Source organism: Salvelinus alpinus, chromosome 2 (assembly GCF_045679555.1).
Source record: "Salvelinus alpinus chromosome 2, SLU_Salpinus.1, whole genome shotgun sequence".
NCBI lineage: Eukaryota > Metazoa > Chordata > Actinopteri > Salmoniformes > Salmonidae > Salvelinus > Salvelinus alpinus.
Window position 1 is genome coordinate 9,287,761 of NC_092087.1, and position 22,772 is coordinate 9,310,532.

The following is a 22,772-nucleotide window of genomic DNA, read 5'->3' on the forward strand; positions in this document are numbered from 1 at the left end:
ATTCTGTTTACAGGATACCATTCTGTTTAAAGGATACCATTCTGTTTTAAAGATACCATTCTGTTTAAAGAATACCATTCTGTTTAAAGAATACCATTCTGTTTAAAGGATACCATTCTGTTTAAAGATACCATTCTGCTTAAAGATACCATTCTGTTTAAAGATACCATTCTGTTTAAAGATACCATTCTGTTTAAAGATACCATTCTGCTTAAAGATACCATTCTGTTTAAAGATACCATTCTGTTTAAAGATACCATTCTGTTTAAAGAATACCATTCTGTTTAACGGATACCATTCTGTTTAAAGGATACCATTCTGTTTACAGGATACCATTCTGTTTTAAAGATACCATTCTGTTTTAAAGGATACCATTCTGTTTAAAGGATACCATTCTGTTTACAGGATACCATTCTGTTTAAAGGATACCATTCTGTTTTAAAGATACCATTCTGTTTACAGGATACCATTCTGTTTACAGGATACCATTCTGTTTAAAGGATACCATTCTGTTTTAAAGGATACCATTCTGTTTACAGGATACCATTCTGTTTAAAGGATACCATTCTGTTTACAGGATACCATTCTGTTTACAGGATACCATTCTGTTTACAGGATACCATTCTGTTTAAAGGATACCATTCTGTTTTAAAGGATACCATTCTGTTTACAGGATACCATTCTGTTTAAAGGATACCATTCTGTTTACAGGATACCATTCTGTTTACAGGATACCATTCTGTTTAAAGGATACCATTCTGTTTACAGGATACCATTCTGTTTTAAAGATACCATTCTGTTTACAGGATACCATTCTGTTTACAGGATACCATTCTGTTTAAAGGATACCATTCTGTTTACAGGATACCATTCTGTTTACAGGATACCATTCTGTTTACAGGATACCATTCTGTTTAAAGGATACCATTCTGTTTTAAAGGATACCATTCTGTTTACAGGATACCATTCTGTTTAAAGGATACCATTCTGTTTAAAGATACCATTCTGTTTACAGGATACCATTCTGTTTACAGGATACCATTCCGTTTACAGGATACCATTCTGTTTAAAGGATACCATTCTGTTTACAGGATACCATTCTGTTTACAGGATACCATTCTGTTTTAAAGATACCATTCTGTTTTAAAGATACCATTCTGTTTACAGGATACCATTCTGTTTACAGGATACCATTCTGTTTAAAGGATACCATTCTGTTTTAAAGATACCATTCTGTTTACAGGATACCATTCTGTTTAAAGGATACCATTCTGTTTACAGGATACCATTCTGTTTTAAAGATACCATTCTGTTTTAAAGATACCATTCTGTTTAAAGGATACCATTCTGTTTAAAGAATACCATTCTGTTTACAGGATACCATTCTGTTTAAGGATACCATTCTGTTTACAGGATACCATTCTGTTTAAAGGATACCATTCTGTTTAAAGAATACCATTCTGTTTAAAGAATACCATTCTGTTTAACGGATACCATTCTGTTTAAAGGATACCATTCTGTTTACAGGATACCATTCTGTTTAAAGATACCATTCTGTTTTAAAGATACCATTCTGTTTTAAAGGATACCATTCTGTTTAAAGGATACCATTCTGTTTACAGGATACCATTCTGTTTAAAGGATACCATTCTGTTTACAGGATACCATTCTGTTTAAAGATACCATTCTGTTTAAAGGATACCATTCTGTTTACAGGATACCATTCTGTTTAAAGAATACCATTCTGTTTAACGGATACCATTCTGTTTAAAGGATACCATTCTGTTTACAGGATACCATTCTGTTTAAAGGATACCATTCTGTTTTAAAGATACCATTCTGTTTACAGGATACCATTCTGTTTACAGGATACCATTCTGTTTAAAGGATACCATTCTGTTTTAAAGGATACCATTCTGTTTACAGGATACCATTCTGTTTAAAGGATACCATTCTGTTTAAAGGATACCATTCTGTTTTAAAGGATACCATTCTGTTTAAAGGATACCATTCTGTTTAAAGATACCATTCTGTTTACAGGATACCATTCTGTTTACAGGATACCATTCCGTTTACAGGATACCATTCTGTTTAAAGGATACCATTCTGTTTAAAGGATACCATTCTGTTTTAAAGGATACCATTCTGTTTACAGGATACCATTCTGTTTAAAGGATACCATTCTGTTTAAAGATACCATTCTGTTTTAAAGATACCATTCTGTTTAAAGGATACCATTCTGTTTAAAGGATACCATTCTGTTTACAGGATACCATTCTGTTTACAGGATACCATTCTGTTTACAGGATACCATTCTGTTTAAAGGATACCATTCTGTTTTAAAGGATACCATTCTGTTTACAGGATACCATTCTGTTTAAAGGATACCATTCTGTTTAAAGATACCATTCTGTTTACAGGATACCATTCTGTTTACAGGATACCATTCCGTTTACAGGATACCATTCTGTTTAAAGGATACCATTCTGTTTACAGGATACCATTCTGTTTACAGGATACCATTCTGTTTTAAAGATACCATTCTGTTTTAAAGATACCATTCTGTTTACAGGATACCATTCTGTTTACAGGATACCATTCTGTTTAAAGGATACCATTCTGTTTAAAGATACCATTCTGTTTTAAAGATACCATTCTGTTTACAGGATACCATTCTGTTTAAAGGATACCATTCTGTTTACAGGATACCATTCTGTTTTAAAGATACCATTCTGTTTACAGGATACCATTCTGTTTAAAGGATACCATTCTGTTTACAGGATACCATTCTGTTTTAAAGATACCATTCTGTTTTAAAGATACCATTCTGTTTACAGGATACCATTCTGTTTACAGGATACCATTCTGTTTAAAGGATACCATTCTGTTTAAAGATACCATTCTGTTTTAAAGATACCATTCTGTTTACAGGATACCATTCTGTTTAAAGGATACCATTCTGTTTACAGGATACCATTCTGTTTACAGGATACCATTCTGTTTTAAAGATACCATTCTGTTTTAAAGATACCATTCTGTTTACAGGATACCATTCTGTTTACAGGATACCATTCTGTTTTAAAGATACCATTCTGTTTTAAAGATACCATTCTGTTTAAAGATACCATTCTGTTTAAAGATACCATTCTGTTTAAAGGATACCATTCTGTTTACAGGATACCATTCTGTTTTAAAGATACCATTCTGTTTTAAAGATACCATTCTGTTTTAAAGATACCATTCTGTTTTAAAGATACCATTCTGTTTTAAAGATACCATTCTGTTTAAAGATACCATTCTGTTTAAAGGATACCATTCTGTTTTAAAGATACCATTCTGTTTAAAGATACCATTCTGTTTAAAGATACCATTCTGTTTAAAGATACCATTCTGTTTTAAAGATACCATTCTGTTTTAAAGATACCATTCTGTTTAAAGATACCATTCTGTTTAAAGATACCATTCTGTTTAAAGATACCATTCTGTTTAAAGATACCATTCTGTTTAAAGGATACCATTCTGTTTTAAAGATACCATTCTGTTTTAAAGATACCATTCTGTTTTAAAGATACCATTCTGTTTTAAAGATACCATTCTGTTTAAAGGATACCATTCTGTTTTAAAGATACCATTCTGTTTAAAGATACCATTCTGTTTTAAAGATACCATTCTGTTTAAAAGATACCATTCTGTTTAAAGATACCATTCTGTTTAAAGATACCATTCTGTTTAAAGATACCATTCTGTTTTAAAGATACCATTCTGTTTTAAAGATACCATTCTGTTTAAAGGATACCATTCTGTTTTAAAGATACCATTCTGTTTAAAGATACCATTCTGTTTTAAAGATACCATTCTGTTTAAAAGATACCATTCTGTTTAAAGGATACCATTCTGTTTACAGGATACCATTCTGTTTAAAGATACCATTCTGTTTTAAAGATACCATTCTGTTTTAAAGATACCATTCTGTTTAAAGATACCATTCTGTTTAAAGGATACCATTCTGTTTTAAAGATACCATTCTGTTTAAAGATACCATTCTGTTTAAAGATACCATTCTGTTTAAAGATACCATTCTGTTTTAAAGATACCATTCTGTTTTAAAGATACCATTCTGTTTAAAGATACCATTCTGTTTAAAGATACCATTCTGTTTAAAGATACCATTCTGTTTAAAGGATACCATTCTGTTTTAAAGATACCATTCTGTTTTAAAGATACCATTCTGTTTTAAAGATACCATTCTGTTTTAAAGATACCATTCTGTTTAAAGGATACCATTCTGTTTTAAAGATACCATTCTGTTTAAAGATACCATTCTGTTTTAAAGATACCATTCTGTTTAAAAGATACCATTCTGTTTAAAGATACCATTCTGTTTTAAAGGATACCATTTTGTTTACAGGATACCATTCTGTTTAAAGATACCATTCTGTTTTAAAGATACCATTCTGTTTAAAGGATACCATTCTGTTTAAAGATACCATTCTGTTTAAAGGATAACATTCTGTTTAAAGGATACCATTCTGCTTAAAGGATACCATTCTGCTTAAAGATACCATTCTGTTTAAAGGATACCATTCTGTTTAAAGGATACCATTCTGCTTAAAGATACCATTCTGTTTAAAGGATACCATTCTGCTTAAAGATACCATTCTATTTAAAGGAGTTAGTGTGTGTGTCTTTTTGTCCATAGTTATGTTTTTTTGGTGTACAGTATGCACTAAGTAAATTATTATATTAGTAGTATTTGTATTATGCTAATAGAAATACTACATTTGATTTGTTAACACAGGCTTGATTGATATGAGGAAAACAATAGGGAAGGCTATTGATGCCATGCAGGCCTCCCAGATTGATTCCGTCCTATTTTCGGAGAATTTGTTTTTATTCAGGAGCAGGAAGTTTTTTTTTTAAAGTGTCCAAATAAATACTGAATAAGAAAATGGAAGATAATACAAGCCCTGATGATTATCTATAATGATCAGAGAGGACGCTGTCTGAAACAGATTTTGTAGAGCTGTGAATGGCATTAATTCCTAGGTGTGCTGATCTAGAATTTGCCCATTACAATCTTCATTTTCATTATGGAACTAAAAAAGGGCAAAACTGATCTTAGATCAGCACTCCTACTGTGAGACGCTATGTGAAAACGGGGCCCCCAGGTCAACATCTTGGCCAAAGAACTTGATGGAGGTAATCCGTGCTTCATCAAGAAACCTCAGTGTAGTGAATAGGAGAAAAAAACAGCTATTTAAGCTCCAACTGCTTTGTTTTTGACCAGTAGATACAAACTACTCAACCGTTAGTACATTGACTTGTACATATAAGCACGTACATATAAGACGTTCACGTCTACCTTTGACTCATTCCTCTCTGCCTCCTTCTTTCCACTCCTCTCCTCTTTTGACCTCACCCTCTCACCTTCCCCCCCTACTCACAAGGCAGGCAATACGCTTGACCTCATCTTTACTAGATGCTGTTCTTCCACTAATCTCATTGCAACTCCCCTCCAAGTCTCCGACCACTACCTTGTATCCTTTTTCCCTCTCGCTCTCATCCAACACTTCCCACACTGCCCCTACTCGGATGGTATCGCGCCGTCCCAACCTTCGCTCTCTCTCCCCCGCTACTCTCTCCTCTTCCATCCTATCATCTCTTCCCTCTGCTCAAACCTTCTCCAACCTATCTCCTGATTCTGCCTCCTCAACCCTCCTCTCCTCCCTTTCTGCATCCTTTGACTCTCTATGTCCCCTATCCTCCAGGCCGGCTCGGTCCTCCCCTCCTGCTCCGTGGCTCGACGACTCATTGCGAGCTCACAGAACAGGGCTCCGGGCAGCCGAGCGGAAATGGAGGAAAACTCGCCTCCCTGCGGACCTGGCATCCTTTCACTCCCTCCTCTCTACATTCTCCACTTCTGTCTCTGCTGCTAAAGCCAATTTCTACCACTCTAAATTCCAAGCATCTGCCTCTAACCCTAGGAAGCTCTTTGCCACCTTCTCCTCCCTCCTGAATCCTCCTCCCCCTCCTCCCCCCTCCTCCCTCTCTGCTGATGACTTCGTCAACCATTTTGAAAAGAAGGTCGACGACATCCGATCCTCGTTTGCTAAGTCAAACGACACCGCTGGTTCTGCTCACACTGCCCTACCCTGTGCTTTGACCTCTTTCTCCCCTCTCTCTCCAGATGAAATCTCGCGTCTTGTGACGGCCGGCCGCCCAACAACCTGCCCGCTTGACCCTATCCCCTCCTCTCTTCTCCAGACCATTTCCGGAGACCTTCTCCCTTACCTCACCTCGCTCATCAACTCATCCTTGACCGCTGGCTACGTCCCTTCCGTCTTCAAGAGAGCGAGAGTTGCACCCCTTCTGAAAAAACCTACACTCGATCCCTCCGATGTCAACAACTACAGACCAGTATCCCTTCTTTCTTTTCTCTCCAAAACTCTTGAACGTGCCGTCCTTGGCCAGCTCTCCTGCTATCTCTCTCAGAATGACCTTCTTGATCCAAATCAGTCAGGTTTCAAGACTAGTCATTCAACTGAGACTGCTCTTCTCTGTGTCACGGAGGCGCTCCGCACTGCTAAAGCTAACTCTCTCTCCTCTGCTCTCATCCTTCTAGACCTATCGGCTGCCTTTGATACTGTGAACCATCAGATCCTCCTCTCCACCCTCTCCGAGCTGGGCATCTCCGGCGCGGCCCACGCTTGGATTGCGTCCTACCTGACAGGTCGCTCCTACCAGGTGGCGTGGCGAGAATCTGTCTCCGCACCACGTGCTCTCACCACTGGTGTCCCCCAGGGCTCTGTTCTAGGCCCTCTCCTATTCTCGCTATACACCAAGTCACTTGGCTCTGTCATATCCTCACATGGTCTCTCCTATCATTGCTATGCAGACGACACACAATTAATCTTCTCCTTTCCCCCCTCTGATAACCAGGTGGTGAATCGCATCTCTGCATGTCTGGCAGACATATCAGTGTGGATGACGGATCACCACCTCAAGCTGAACCTCGGCAAGACGGAGCTGCTCTTCCTCCCGGGGAAGGACTGCCCGTTCCATGATCTCGCCATCACGGTTGACAACTCCATTGTGTCCTCCTCCCAGAGTGCTAAGAACCTTGGCGTGATCCTGGACAACACCCTGTCGTTCTCAACTAATATCAAGGCGGTGACCCGTTCCTGTAGGTTCATGCTCTACAACATTCGCAGAGTACGACCCTGCCTCACGCAGGAAGCGGCGCAGGTCCTAATCCAGGCACTTGTCATCTCCCGTCTGGATTACTGCAACTCGCTGTTGGCTGGGCTCCCTGCCTGTGCCATTAAACCCCTACAACTCATCCAGAACGCCGCAGCCCGTCTGGTGTTCAACTTTCCCAAGTTCTCTCACGTCACCCCGCTCCTCCGCTCTCTCCACTGGCTTCCAGTTGAAGCTCGCATCCGCTACAAGACCATGGTGCTTGCCTACGGAGCTGTGAGGGGAACGGCACCTCCGTACCTTCAGGCTCTGATCAGGCCCTACACCCAAACAAGGGCACTGCGTTCATCCACCTCTGGCCTGCTCGCCTCCCTACCTCTGAGGAAGTACAGTTCCCACTCAGCCCAGTCAAAACTGTTCGCTGCTCTGGCACCCCAATGGTGGAACAAACTCCCTCACGACGCCAGGTCAGCGGAGTCAATCACCACCTTCCGGAGACACCTGAAACCCCACCTCTTTAAGGAATACCTAGGATAGGATAAAGTAATCCTTCTAACCCCCCCCCCCTTAAAAGAGTTAGATGCACTATTGTAAAGTGGTTGTTCCACTGGATATCATAAGGTGAATGCACCAATTTGTAAGTCGCTCTGGATAAGAGCGTCTGCTAAATGACTTAAATGTAAATGTAAATATAAACCTATTCAACGTTTACATCATTGTGAGTTAATGAAGAACCATACTGGATAATTCAAGATTTAGAACGTTTACCATTCTGCATTACAGAAAGACCTACCTGCAGGCTTGACTTGATTTATGTCTGTTGACTCCTTTGGCGTCTAAAAGGTAACCTACTGGCATACCCCTGATATACCCTGATACATGGCTGTGTTTCTCCCTTCCTACACCACCTCGGAGCAGCAGAGGGCAACAAGAGCAGGTGCTTCAGCGCCAGCCAGCCAACAGCTCAGTGCAGGCCCCCATGGCCAGGCCCCCATGGCCAGGCCCCCATGGCCAGGCCCTCATGGCCAGGCCCCCATGGCCAGGCCCTCATGGCCAGACCCCCATGGCCAGGCCCCCATGACCAGGCCCTCATGCTTGCTTTATTCCACTATGTGGGAGTTCCCCTGGCTTGTGATGCCAAGCAGTTCACATGAGGGTGATATTCTCAGCGTTGAGAGCTGAGCAAGTGCAAGCATCTAAGACTGATCCAGATCACTCATTGAATCATCAGCGAGTAGTGGACATTGACCACTGCAGTCTGTCACAGTATACAGTTTATTTTCAGATAAGGAAAATATAGACTTTGATAGTATTGTATTTCTTTACTAAAACAATATGAACAAAAATGAAGTATGAAATACTTGCAAGTAATAAAACATACCTTGCAAAAAAGGACCTACTTCCTAATTTCATATTCTGGATCTCATGGCCCCTTGGAATCCGTTTGTGCCGCTCTGTCCGAACTGAAAGGCTCAGTTCAGTCAAAAATGTGTGATTTTCCCCATGTTTTATATTTCCACACTATGAGGTTGGGAAATTGTGAAAATTATGATAATGCCCTTTTAGTGTAAGAGTTGTTTTTCAGCCTGTTTTGGTGGGAAGGAGTTTTGTTCTGGTTTTCAAGGGAAATGGAAAGATGTTTTTTTTGTTGATGATTTTGACCGAGGCGACATTCCATCTTAACTCCTCCCCCACCTTTTCTGGATTGGTTGAACTGTGCAGAAGAGAACCTCCCCTTCTTGTCAAGACTAGCATGTAGAGGCATCTAGTTCCAGGTGTTTAATTTACGCCTGCTACGTCAGGTTAGTGACAGGAGGACAGGAATCAGCTGGTCCAATCAGAACAGCTGTGGCTGGCCGGATACAACAACATTCCCACAATTGTGGACAATGCTGTGAGGGCATGAGTGACTGGACAATGCTGTGAGGGCATGAGTGACTGGACAATGCTGTGAGGGCATGAGTGACTGGACAATGATGTGAGGGCATGAGTGACTGGACACTGCTGTGAGGGCATGAGTGACTGGACACTGCTGTGAGGGCATGAGTGACTGGACAATGCTGTGAGGGCATGAGTGACTGGACACTGCTGTGAGGGCATGAGTGACTGGACACTGCTGTGAGGGCATGAGTGACTGGACACTGCTGTGAGGGCATGAGTGACTGGACACTGCTGTGAGGGCATGAGTGACTGGACAATGCTGTGAGGGCATGAGTGACTGGACAATGCTGTGAGGGCATGAGTGACTGGACAATGCTGTGAGGGCATGAGTGACTGGACAATGCTGTGAGGGCATGAGTGACTGGACAATGCTGTGAGGGCATGAGTGACTGGACACAGGGACTTTGGTGTGGCAGAGCAGGTAGTGCATTCGGGGAAAGTATTCAGACCCCTTCCCCTTTTCCACATTTTGTTACATTACAACCTTATTCTAAAATTGATAAAAAATGTTGTTTTCCTGTAATTCTGGGTCACATTTTCATGCCACAGCACAGATACTTCTGTTACTCTCCGCTTGATCCCCTCACAGGTTTGTCCTTACATATCGTGGGTCACTGTGCATATTACTTTGCACTGTTGTCAGTGAGGTCCATTCCAGATCACTGGACTCCAGCCCAGATTCCAGATCTCTGAAAGAAAAAACAACTTTTATAAAACTTTATTGATAACCATGTTTCTCCAGCAGCTAACAGCTATCTTCAATTATATTTTTCGGCTAGCAGCTATCTACAGCTAATTTCCTTATTTTTTAAATGCCATTTTCTTTTTCTAATTCTGAATTACTGGAAGTGATGGGATTCCGGCCCAGAATGTTCTCTGTAAAGGAGAAGAAGAAAGAAGACCTTCAGTTGATTATTGATCAACCGTGTTCTCCTGCCAGAGGTATCTTCAATGTTTGATTATTGATCAGCCGTGTTCTCCTGCCAGAGGTATCTTCAATGTTTGATTATTGATCAGCCGTGTTCTCCTGCCAGAGGTATCTTCAATGTTTGATTATTGATCAGCCGTGTTCTCCTGCCAGAGGTATCTTCAATGTTTGATTATTGATCAACCGTGTTCTCCTACCAGAGGTATCTTCAATGTTTGATTATTGATCAACCGTGTTCTCCTACCAGAGGTATCTTCAATGTTTGATTATTGATCAACCGTGTTCTCCTGCCAGAGGTATCTTCAATGTTTGATTATTGATCAACCGTGTTCTCCTGCCAGAGGTATCTTCAATGTTTGATTATTGATCAACCGTGTTCTCCTGCCTGAGGTATCTTCAATGTTCCATTATTGATCAACCATGTTCTCCTGCCAGAGGTATCTTCAATGTTTGATTATTGATCAGCCGTGTTCTCCTACCAGAGGTATCTTCAATGTTTGATTATTGATCAGCCGTGTTCTCCTGCCAGAGGTATCTTCAATGTTTGATTATTGATCAGCCGTGTTCTCCTGCCAGAGGTATCTTCAATGTTTGATTATTGATCAGCCGTGTTCTCCTGCCAGAGGTATCTTCAATGTTTTCTAAATATCATGTTCCCCCTTCTTTTCTTCTCAGATAACCAGACACCTGTTACAGTTACTGCAGAGGGGGAAAAAATGCCTTTTAAACACTGTGAGTTTAATAGATTAAAAAACTCTCCTACTTTCTTTTCAGTCTTTTCCTATTCAACTGAGTCCAAGTATCTTGACAACTCAGCTTGGTATTTTGGCAGCAGTCCCTTAAGTGTTGATGTCAGCTGAGAGAGAGAGAGCAGGATGGGAGAGAGAGAGAGCAGGATGGGAGAGAGAGAGAGAGAGAGCAGGATGGGAGAGAGAGAGAGAGAGAGAGCAGGATGGGAGAGAGAGAGAGAGATTGAAAGAGTAGGGTAGGGGAGGAGTGGGCTATTCAAGGCACTTGTCCTCTGTCTCTCTCTGTCACACAGCAGAGGAGGGGGATGCACACACACCTCACACACACACACTCTCACACACAAGCTACAGTAACTCTGACACAGCCACATTTTCTCAGGCTGCTCTGCAGACTGACAGCAGAAAACGGAGGAGGAGAGAGAGAGAAGGAGAGAAGGAAACAAGGGAAATATACCAATCCAGGAGATTCAAACAGCAGATACCCATTCTCTTTTTGCTGCTCATCAATTTAAAAACAATAATTATACAACTCTTCATTCATCTGTAACTGAACTGGGACTTGCTTTGCTCTGCTGAGGGACCTGTTCTGCTCTGCTGAGGGACCTGCTCTGCTCTGCTGAGGGATCTGCTCTGCTCTGCTGAAGGACTTGTTCTGCTCTGCTGAGGGACCTGTTCTGCTCTGCTGAGGGACCTGCTCTGCTCTGCTGAGGGACCTGCTCTGCTCTGCTGAGGGACCTGTTCTGCTCTGCTGAGGGACCTGCTCTGCTCTGCTGAGGGACCTGTTCTGCTCTGCTGAGGGACCTGCTCTGCTCTGCTGAGGGACCTGCTCATTCTCTAGGACCATGGCACCACACGTGGTACATGGAGTTTCTCTTTCACAGCCCTGGTGTCTTCCTATCCCTTTGCTCCTTCTCTCCCTGTATTCCCTGACGGTCGCAGGGTTCAACCTGGATACTAGCATGACTCTGATCAAGGAGGGGGAGAAAGGGAGCTTTTTTGGATTTTCTGTAGCACTTCACCAGCAACTCACCCCAGAACCACACAGTTGGTAAGTCGACTACAGCCGCATACAGTAGCACGAATAGCAACGTTTGTGTGTGTGTTTTAACGTACATATTGGTATATTTTGTACATTTTCTAAATCCTTTATACACATACAATATGCATGAATCTATTTCCACTTCACGTCTTTGAAGCAGTAATACAGGACCGTACTGATTGAGTAAAACTGAAGTAGTAATACAGGACCGTACTGACTGAGTTAAACTGAGGCACTAATACAGGACCGTACTGATTGAGTAAAACGGAAGCACTAATACAGGCCCGTACTGATTGAGTTAAACGGAAGCAGTAATACAGGACCGTACTGATTGAGTAAAACGGAAGCAGTAATACAGGACCGTACTGATTGAGTTAAACTGAGGCACTAATACAGGACCGTACTGATTGAGTAAAACGGAAGCAGTAAATCAGCATTTCTACATTGAACTGATTGCATCATGCAGTCCTTGGCTTCAGTCATTCAGGTATTGATATCATTTAGAAGCACTGGAATCAGTAGTTTCATTATGGGTGTGTGTGTACTGTGTGTGTATAATAATAATCACGTGTATGTGTGTACAGAGAGCACCCTGTAACACTTTTCATGTGGGATAAGGTGTTAGGCAGGCGTGAGACTGACTAGAGAGAGAGCGAGAGAGAGACTGTAGCGTTGAATCCGCAGGTAGATCTGGAGAAGAGGAGAGAGAGACTGTAGCGTTGAATCAGAAGGTAGATCTGGAGAAGAGGAGAGAGAGACTGTAGCGTTGAATCCGCAGGTATATCTGGAGAAGAGGAGAGAGAGACTGTAGCGTTGAATCATCAGGTAGATCTGGAGAAGAGGAGAGAGAGACTGTAGCGTTGAATCCGCAGGTAGATCTGGAGAAGAGGAGAGAGAGACTGTAGCGTTGAATCAGAAGGTAGATCTGGAGAAGAGGAGAGAGAGACTGTAGCGTTGAATCAGAAGGTAGATCTGGAGAAGAGGAGAGAGAGACTGTAGCGTTGAATCAGAAGGTATATCTGGAGAAGAGGAGAGAGAGACTGTAGCGTTGAATCATCAGGTAGATCTGGAGAAGAGGAGAGAGAGACTGTAGCGTTGAATCCGCAGGTAGATCTGGAGAAGAGGAGAGAGAGACTGTAGCGTTGAATCAGAAGGTAGATCTGGAGAAGAGGAGAGAGAGACTGTAGCGTTGAATCAGAAGGTAGATCTGGAGAAGAGGAGAGAGAGACTGTAGCGTTGAATCAGAAGGTAGATCTGGAGAAGAGGAGAGAGAGACTGTAGCGTTGAATCATCAGGTAGATCTGGAGAAGAGGAGAGAGAGACTGTAGCGTTGAATCATCAGGTAGATCTGGAGAAGAGGAGAGAGAGACTGTAGCGTTGAATCATCAGGTAGATCTGGAGAAGAGGAGAGAGAGACTGTAGCGTTGAATCAGAAGGTAGATCTGGAGAAGAGGAGAGAGAGACTGTAGCGTTGAATCCGCAGGTAGATCTGAAGAAGAGGAGAGAGAGACTGTAGCGTTGAATCAGAAGGTAGATCTGGAGAAGGGGAGAGAGAGACTGTAGCGTTGAATCATCAGGTAGATCTGGAGAAGAGGAGAGAGAGACTGTAGCGTTGAATCAGAAGGTAGATCTGGAGAAGAGGAGAGAGAGACTGTAGCGTTGAATCAGAAGGTAGATCTGGAGAAGAGGAGAGAGAGACTGTAGCGTTGAATCAGAAGGTAGATCTGGAGAAGAGGAGAGAGAGACTGTAGCGTTGAATCAGAAGGTAGATCTGGAGAAGAAGAGAGAGAGACTGTAGCGTTGAATCAGAAGGTAGATCTGGAGAAGAGGAGAGAGAGACTGTAGCGTTGAATCCGCAGGTAGATCTGGAGAGGAGGAGAGAGAGACTGTAGCGTTGAATCAGAAGGTAGATCTGGAGAAGAAGAGAGAGAGACTGTAGCGTTGAATCAGAAGGTAGATCTGGAGAAGAGGAGAGAGAGACTGTAGCGTTGAATCAGAAGGTAGATCTGGAGAAGAGGAGAGAGAGACTGTAGCGTTGAATCATCAGGTAGATCTGGAGAAGAGGAGAGAGAGACTGTAGCGTTGAATCCGCAGGTAGATCTGGAGAAGAGGAGAGAGAGACTGTAGCGTTGAATCATCAGGTAGATCTGGAGAAGAGGAGAGAGAGACTGTAGCGTTGAATCAGAAGGTAGATCTGGAGAAGAGGAGAGAGAGACTGTAGCGTTGAATCAGAAGGTAGATCTGGAGAAGAGGAGAGAGAGACTGTAGCGTTGAATCCGCAGGTATATCTGGAGAAGAGGAGAGAGAGACTGTAGCGTTGAATCCGCAGGTATATCTGGAGAAGAGGAGAGAGAGACTGTAGCGTTGAATCATCAGGTAGATCTGGAGAAGAGGAGAGAGAGACTGTAGCGTTGAATCCGCAGGTAGATCTGAAGAAGAGGAGAGAGAGACTGTAGCGTTGAATCAGAAGGTAGATCTGGAGAAGGGGAGAGAGAGACTGTAGCGTTGAATCATCAGGTAGATCTGGAGAAGAGGAGAGAGAGACTGTAGCGTTGAATCAGAAGGTAGATCTGGAGAAGAGAGAGACACAGTAGCGTTGAATCAGAAGGTAGATCTGGAGAAGAGGAGAGAGAGACTGTAGTGTTGAATCAGCAGGTAGATCTGGAGAAGAGGAGATTTAACTAATTTTGTGACTTCTGAAGGTAATTGGTTGCACCAGATCTTATTTAGGAGCTTCATAGCAAAGGGGGTGAATACATATGCACGCACCACTTTTCCGTTTTTTAAATTTATTGAAACAAATCATTTTTTTAATTTCACTTCACCAATTTGGACTATTTTGTGTATGTCCATTACATGAAATGCAAATAAAAATCCATTCAAATTACAGGTTGTAATGCAACTAAATAGGAAAACGCCAAGGGGTTCTCTGAATACACAGACCCACAAAGAAGTAGAAACATCCAATTGTGATTAACTCCCATATCTATTAGGTGAAATAACACAGTATACCATCACAGCAGAAAGATTTGTGACCTGTTGCCACAAGAAAAGGGCAACCAGTGAAGAACAAACACCATTGTTAATACAACCTATATTTATGTTTATTTATTTTCCCTTTTGTACTTCATCGTTACAACACTGTACATAGCCATAATATGACATATGAAATGTCTCTATTCATTTGGAACTTGTGTGAGTGTAATGTTAACTGTTCATTTTTGATTGTTTATTTCAATTTTGTTTATTATCTATTTCACTTGCTTTGGCAATGTTAACATATGTTTCCCAATAAAGACCTTTGAATTGAATTGACTGACTGTACAGCTGAACCTGCAGGTACATCTGGAGGAGAGAGGGAGAAAGAGAGAGAGAGAGATGGAGAGAGACAGACAGAGAGACAAAGAGAGGAAGGGGAGAAAGAGAGAGAGAGAGACAGAGAGAACGAGATAGAGAGACAGAGAGAGAGAGTGAGATAGAAGGATAGAAAGAGAGAGAGGGAGACAGAGAGAGAGAAAGAGATACAGAGAGAGATAGAGAGACAGAAAGAGAGATAGAGAGAGACAGAGAGAGAGAGAGACAGAGAGAGAGAGAGAAAGAGATACAGAGAGAGAAAGAGATACAGAGAGAGATAGAGAGAGAGAAGGATAGAAAGAGAGAGAGAGTGAGATAGAAGGATAGAAAGAGAGAGATTAACAGGTTTTACTCTGATTTTACTGACACGGCTCAGGAGTGGACAGACATGCTGCAGTACTTTATGGGTGGTGCGTTTGTGTTTATATCAGAGTGTGTGTGTGTGTAACAGATGCTGCTGGATGTTATTGATGTACCTGGAACATAGGACAGGATCACATCCTCCAAGCCAGGCATGAGTAAATGATGATGTCAGCTCTGACTTTTAGAATGTTTACAGGGGGTTTTCTCTGCAAAGAGGAAGTTGTCTTAAATGGCTCTTCAGCAGAAGCACTGATATTGAAATAAGCAATTTTCTAGATTGAGAAATGCTTTAATTACTCAGAATTGGTGATGAGTATTGTAGAAAAGGCTTTCGTTTTTTTCTTAGCCTTTTTAGATAAACTGACCATTTCATTGCAGGCACCTCAGAGCCATAGAGATGTATATAGATCGCAAAGTAGCAGTCAAATAAAAGTGTATAGAGTGTATAGATCCCATCCAACTTGAAGGAGCTGGAGAAGTTTTGCCTTGAAGAATGGGCAAAAATCCCAGTGGCTAGATGTGCCAAGCTCATAGAGACATACCCTAAAGTTAATATGTCACGTGCGCCGAATACAACAGAATACAACCTTACAGTGAAAAAGCGTACTTATAGGCTCTAACCAACAGTGCAATTTGTTTTTTAAAAGGTATTAGGTGAACAATAGGTAAGTAAAGAAATAAAAACAATAGTAAAAAGACAGTGAAAAATAACAGTAGCGAGGCTGTATACAGTAGAGAGGCTATATACAGTAGAGAGGCTATATACAATAGAGAGGCTATATGCAGTAGAGAGGCTGTATACAGTAGAGAGGCTATATACAGTAGAGAGGCTGTATACAGTAGAGAGGCTATATACAGTAGCGAGGCTATATACAGTCCTTAATGGTGCTACCCATGTTATATAGCCTTTTGGGCACTAGAGACCTCTATAAATATCTATGCTCTGCACACACCTGCAAGCAATTTCATTTGTTAAATACCTGAGTTACTTTGTCTTTTAGTTGCTGTGCCAAATTGATCCAGGCTGTAGTACAAACTCTCCAGCATTTACCAGTATATTTCAATAATCTGTGTGTCTAATACTCAAACCACACAAGTCGATGGAAATGAAGAAGGACTATGTTTGATTGGAGGAAATACACGGGAGTACAGACTCTCTAAAACAGAACCTCAAGTCTCTCTCCCTATCCTTGTCCTCTAACCGGGACACCTGCGCCGGTAGCTCCTCCTACGCCGGTAGCTCCTCCTACCCATCCCAGTGCATTTCAAAATAAGCAACTTGCCGTAACACGTGTAGTTACTCGTGTTATATCTCCAGTAGGCTATTCTGCTGTTAGGCAAGAGCTGTTCAAGCCATATTATTGGAGAATATCCTGCAAACTTGTTTGAGTGGCCCTTTTACCCAGTGGTTTCTCTTCTCATCAGTAGAGTTGGTTCTAAGCCAGCGGTGTTAAACGCATTTGACCTGGAAGCTGCGTTCGGTCTTCAGTGTAGTCCTGATGTCACGTCCTGTTTTCCTTGTTTTTGTATTTATTTAGTTGGTCAGGGCGTGAGTTGGGTGGGTTGTCGATGTGTGATTTTTAGTTCGGGATTTTGTGTGTTCGGCCTGGTATGATTCTCAATCAGGGGCAGCTGTCAATCGTTGTCCCTGATTGAGAATCATACTTAGGCAGCCGGGGTTTCACGTGTGTTTTGTGGGTGTTTATTTCGTGTCAGTGTTCGTGCCACACGGGACTGTTTGTCGGTTAGATTCTCTTTTGTTATTTTGTTTCGTGTAGTGTTCAGTTTATTGTTAATAAATCATGGACACTTTCCACTCTGCGTTTGTCCGATCCCTACACCTCTTCAGCCGTAACACCTGAGGGTCGCACTGAGAATGGGTTATATTTGATTGTGGTTAAAATGTGCTAAAAATAGTCCCTTTTCAATAGTTTGGAGACGTTTTGATGCTCCCTGACTGTCTAGCATTTCAATTCAGTGATTATTAACGAGTTGGACACAGTCAAGAAACTGTATGAATGCATTTCTGCAAAGTTTAGATTTGGTTTAAACGGTAGGTAGTATAAACCACATGTAAGATCTGAATCTGCTTCAAAAGTCCCAAAACAACATCACACCTCACTACTCTATTTTCTAGAGTTCTAGAAAATGCTGAAGTCATGTTGGGAAAATGTAATATGGAGGACCCGGCAAGACAGCCTTGTCCCTATAAATGTCAAACTCCAACAGAAATAACTTCAAATGTATAACTTTGAATTAAACAAAATTGTTTGTGCTCATGACTACTGGTTTCAGTAAAATGTTCAGCCAACTAACAAGCAAATACTTTGAGTTTATTGTTACAAATCAACTTGCAAGGTTGCTAGCCAACTAGCCTGCTAATGTTATCCCTACTAGCCTGCTGAGGGAGAGTCAGCTAATCCAATAGCGATATAGTGTGGTAAATCCACATTGAATATACCCGGTTCATCTCCATCACTGCTGACGCTCGCGATGTATCGGTAGGTCGGTAGGGAACAGAGGTTGCATCCTTCACATTCATGTTCGGCACAGCATCTGGTTTCAGTCGGAGTCTCATTCTGAATCCTTTCTTTCATTGGTTATACTAAGCCATCGAAGTCCTCCGTGATGAAATAACCACTGCATACAGTAGATGGGCTTGCGGTTCCCTCACTCCAACCGCACAAAACGGTCCCACTTCAAAGCAAGCTCATCCTTGTGGGTATCACTGCACTAGCTACGGACGACGGAAAACTACTACAACGCTCGCTCGCTCGACTACCACTACCAAACGTGCAGGAAAAGAGGAGATGCAGTTTTTCACATTCATTTCTATGGTTTCTTCTTCGTGGGGGTACATAGAAGCTCACCAATGCCAACACTTGGTCTTGAATGTAATTACATGCTAGCATGGCTAGTAGCTAACGTTAGCCAGCTGGAGATACTTAGGTAGCACCAGTTCTCCATATGACGTTGACAATAGTGCATTGTGGGTAGTTCCAAAGATATCCAAAAATAAGTTCATAAATATTTCAACCCCCCCCCCCCAAAATGTAACCACACCATGACTGCAACTAAGTTACTAAAGTATTAGACCACACTTGTAACGGTGTTCCTCCTCATACGAAGAGGAGGAGTAGTGATTTGACCAAAGTGCAGCGGGGTGTGAATTCATAATGATTTAATAAAGCAAACGACTAAACACGAAAACAAACACTTGGAAGGATACAAAATAACCAAAAAACGAATGTAGACTGACCTTAACCATGACAACTTACATACAACACGAAGCACGTAGGAACATGTACAGACTATAACAAACGAACGCTACAGTCCCTTGTGGTGCACAGACACGGAAGACAATCACCCACAAACAAACAGTGAGAACAACCTACCTTAATATGACTCTCAATCAGAGGAAACGTCAAACACCTGCCTCTAATTGAGAGCCATACCAGGCAACCCAAAACCAACATAGAAACAGAAAACATAGACTGCCCACCCAAAACTCACGCCCTGACCAATAAACACATACCAAACAACAGAAAACAGGTCAGGAACGTGACAACACTACGTTGTTAATTTTATGATTAAAAACTCATGCTTCCTAACCTTTAACCTTTAAGTCATTGGAAAGTATATTGACCATCCCTTCCCTTCACATTTTATCCCTCACTTCATGGAGGACTGATATGCTCTGCAACTTCCTGAAATATTATGAGCTAGCACTTCCGGTGCCAGCAGCTAAGATAATGAAGCACTTCCGGTGCCAGCAGCTAAGATAATGAAGCACTTCCGGTGCCAGCAGCTAAGATAATGAAGCACTCCAGGTGTCAGTAACTGTGGCATCAAAATCAGCAATATGCTCACCCCATGCTTAATTTGACTCACTGATAAGTATCTGTTTGAGGTATTTGATTCAGCACCTGAATCATACTTTTATGTAAACCTTATTTGAATATAGATGTTCATGTTAATACATGTTAAGATCCTTTACAGGACTTTGATTATAACCAGAACACCCATTAGACTTGATAGAAGTGTCCGTTGTATCGAACCTTTCATTAGAAGAGGAGCCAAACGTGATTAGCCTCAAGCTTGAAGCTTTATATACTAGATACTGTTGACTCATTTCATCCTTGTGGTAAACAAGGTTTGGGTTTCTGTGGCCAGTGGGTAATATTGTATTGTCTTCTCGCTGAGGCTCCGGTTTATTCTGTCCTGATCCACCTGACTCATCTGACACTCACCGGGTCAGTTTAGGACTGTATACATTATAGTTGCTGTGTCACCGTTCATTGCCAACACTGTCGAATGATGTCATACATCTCACGAAGCTTCTATTATAGATCCAGTGACTCATAACATTTATGAGTCACTGAATCTATAATCCAGTGACTCATAACCCCCCCCCCCCCCCCCGACTCCCCGTAGTCTATAGGACATTATCAATCAGTAGGAAGCATAGCAGAAAAGGTCAATTCTAGCTTGGCCCCTGGCCTCCCCTCCCCTCCATCTCATGTAACACAGAGCTATATTGACTGACAAGAGGAAAGCTGATCCTAGCTTTTTGCATGGAAAGGAAGGAAGTGAAGGAAATGATAGGTATGCCTCAGTCTCACTAGGGGCCAAGAGCCTGGAGGATTGAGGTGGACCTCCAAGATTTATATAGGAGCAGCTTTCTACTAATTGGTCATGTCTTATATAGACTACAGAGAGGCTGTAGCTAAGATAAACTGAAGGAGCACCTTGTAATGCTAGTCAAGTGGAGGAGATGGTGTGTGTGTGTGTGTGTGTGTGTGTGTGTGTGTGTGTGTGTGTGTGTGTGTGTGTGTGTGTGTGTGTGTGTGTGTGTGTGTGTGTGTGTGTGTGTGTGTGTGTGTGTGTGTGTGTGTGTGTGTGTGTGTGTGTGTGTGTGTGTGTGTGTGTGTGTGTGTGTGTGGATGGTCTCGGCTTGGGGGATGGGGCTGCTGCTGGTGTTATGTGTGTGTTGTCTATTTATTCTGGTATGAGAAGGGGATCCTGTAATAGCAGCTCTTTGCTTGATGAAGAGAGACCCCTCCACTGTCCAATTTGCCTGAGTAGTATGTCGGCCATTGAGCTTCTTTGTATACGTACAAATGTCATCAACCATTGTCAGAGGTATCTACTGTATGTGCATGTAGTTTTGCCTGAGATGCTTTACAATACATATGGATTGCATTTACAATGCAGTATGTAGGAGCTTGGCCTTTAGCTTGGTCTTCAGAGTGACATCATCCAGTGTTCTATATTGGTCACATGGTCTTATATGAGAGCTCTGCTGCCTTGCGTGATTGGGGTGAGGAGAATCATTGCCCTTGTCCTCTGTGATACAGGTCACAAAACATTCTTCTTGCTGTATGATCTGTATCAGTCCCTGGAAGATGTCTACAGTCCCTCATACTCTGGCAATATCTTATTCTAATATGCAACTAGAATCCAATGTAGGATAATTTAGCCTGGGACATCAACAGGAAGCCTCAAATATCTCACTACCTTGGCTGCTTCTGTATGTGTCCCTAGTTATTTTTTAAGTGTCCTCCCTGGTGGTAATCTGTCCCTGGTCATTTTTAAAGTGTCCTCCCTGGTGGTAATCTGTCCCTGGTCATTTTTAAAGTGTCCTCCCTGGTGGTAATCTGTCCCTGGTCATTTTTAAAGTGTCCTCCCTGGTGGTAATCTGTCCCTGGTCATTTTTAAAGTGTCCTACACTCTTAGAAAAAAATGGTTCCAAAAGGGTTCTTTGCGGAATGATAGGGTTCTACCAAGAACCATTTTGATCTGAAGAACTGTTTTTGGAAGACAATGGTTCTTTGTAAGGCTAACGGTTCTATCTAGAACCTAAGAACCGTTTTGAAAGAAAGGCTTCTTTGATGTTTGTTTGGAAGGCAGGAATAATTTGTTGGAAGGCAAGAAGGGTTCTACATAGAACCATATATCATATTTCCCAGCATGCTCTATTGCAGTATTTGATTGGTTGATGAATTTTATGATACCCAAAGATATACACTGCTCAAAAAAATAAAGGGAACACTTAAACAACACAATGTAACTCCAAGTCAATCACACTTCTGTGAAATCAAACTGTCCACTTAGGAAGCAACACTGATTGACAATAAATTTCACATGCTGTTGTGCAAATGGAATAGACAAAAGGTGGAAATTATAGGCAATTAGCAAGACACCCCCAAAAAAGGAGTGATTCTGCAGGTGGTGACCACAGACCACTTCTCAGTTCCTATGCTTCCTGGCTGATGTTTTGGTCACTTTTGAATGCTGGCGGTGCTCTCACTCTAGTGGTAGCATGAGACGGAGTCTACAACCCACACAAGTGGCTCAGGTAGTGCAGTTCATCCAGGATGGCACATCAATGCGAGCTGTGGCAAAAAGGTTTGCTGTGTCTGTCAGCGTAGTGTCCAGAGCATGGAGGCGCTACCAGGAGACAGGCCAGTACATCAGGAGACGTGGAGGAGGCCGTAGGAGGGCAACAACCCAGCAGCAGGACCGCTACCTCCGCCTTTGTGCAAGGAGGTGCACTGCCAGCGCCCTGCAAAATGACCTCCAGCAGGCCACAAATGTGCATGTGTCAGCATATGGTCTCACAAGGGGTCTGAGGATCTCATCTCGGTACCTAATGGCAGTCAGGCTACCTCTGGCGAGCACATGGAGGGCTGTGCGGCCCCACAAAGAAATGCCACCCCACACCATGACTGACCCATCGCCAAACCGGTCATGCTGGAGGATGTTGCAGGCAGCAGAACGTTCTCCACGGCGTCTCCAGACTCTGTCACATGTGCTCATGTGCTCAGTGTGAACCTGCTTTCATCTGTGAAGAGCACAGGGCGCCAGTGGCGAATTTGCCAATCTTGGTGTTCTCTGGCAAATGCCAAACGTCCTGCACGGTGTTGGGCTGTAAGCACAACCCCCACCTGTGGACGTCGGGCCCTCATACCACCCTCATGGAGTCTGTTTCTGACCGTTTGAGCAGACACATGCACATTTGTGGCCTGCTTGAGGTCATTTTGCAGGGCGCTGGCAGTGCACCTCCTTGCACAAAGGCGGAGGTAGCGGTCCTGCTGCTGGGTTGTTGCCCTCCTACGGCCTCCTCCACGTCTCCTGATGTACTGGCCTGTCTCCTGGTAGCGCCTCCATGCTCTGGACACTACGCTGACAGACACAGCAA

The 22,772-nt window shown here is 42.5% G+C and overlaps 1 protein-coding gene across 1 annotated transcript in view; it reads left to right on the forward strand.

Annotated features, from left to right (window-relative positions):
• The first annotated feature begins 11,044 nt into the window (after positions 1-11,044).
• LOC139553459 (integrin alpha-7-like) overlaps positions 11,045-22,772 on the forward strand; it is a 77,220-nt gene continuing 65,492 nt past the window's right edge. Inside the window, exon 1 of the mRNA XM_071365802.1 lies at positions 11,045-11,863. Within this exon, the coding sequence (XP_071221903.1) occupies positions 11,658-11,863 (206 nt within the window). The 5' untranslated portion in view covers positions 11,045-11,657. The remainder of the gene's footprint in view (positions 11,864-22,772) is intronic.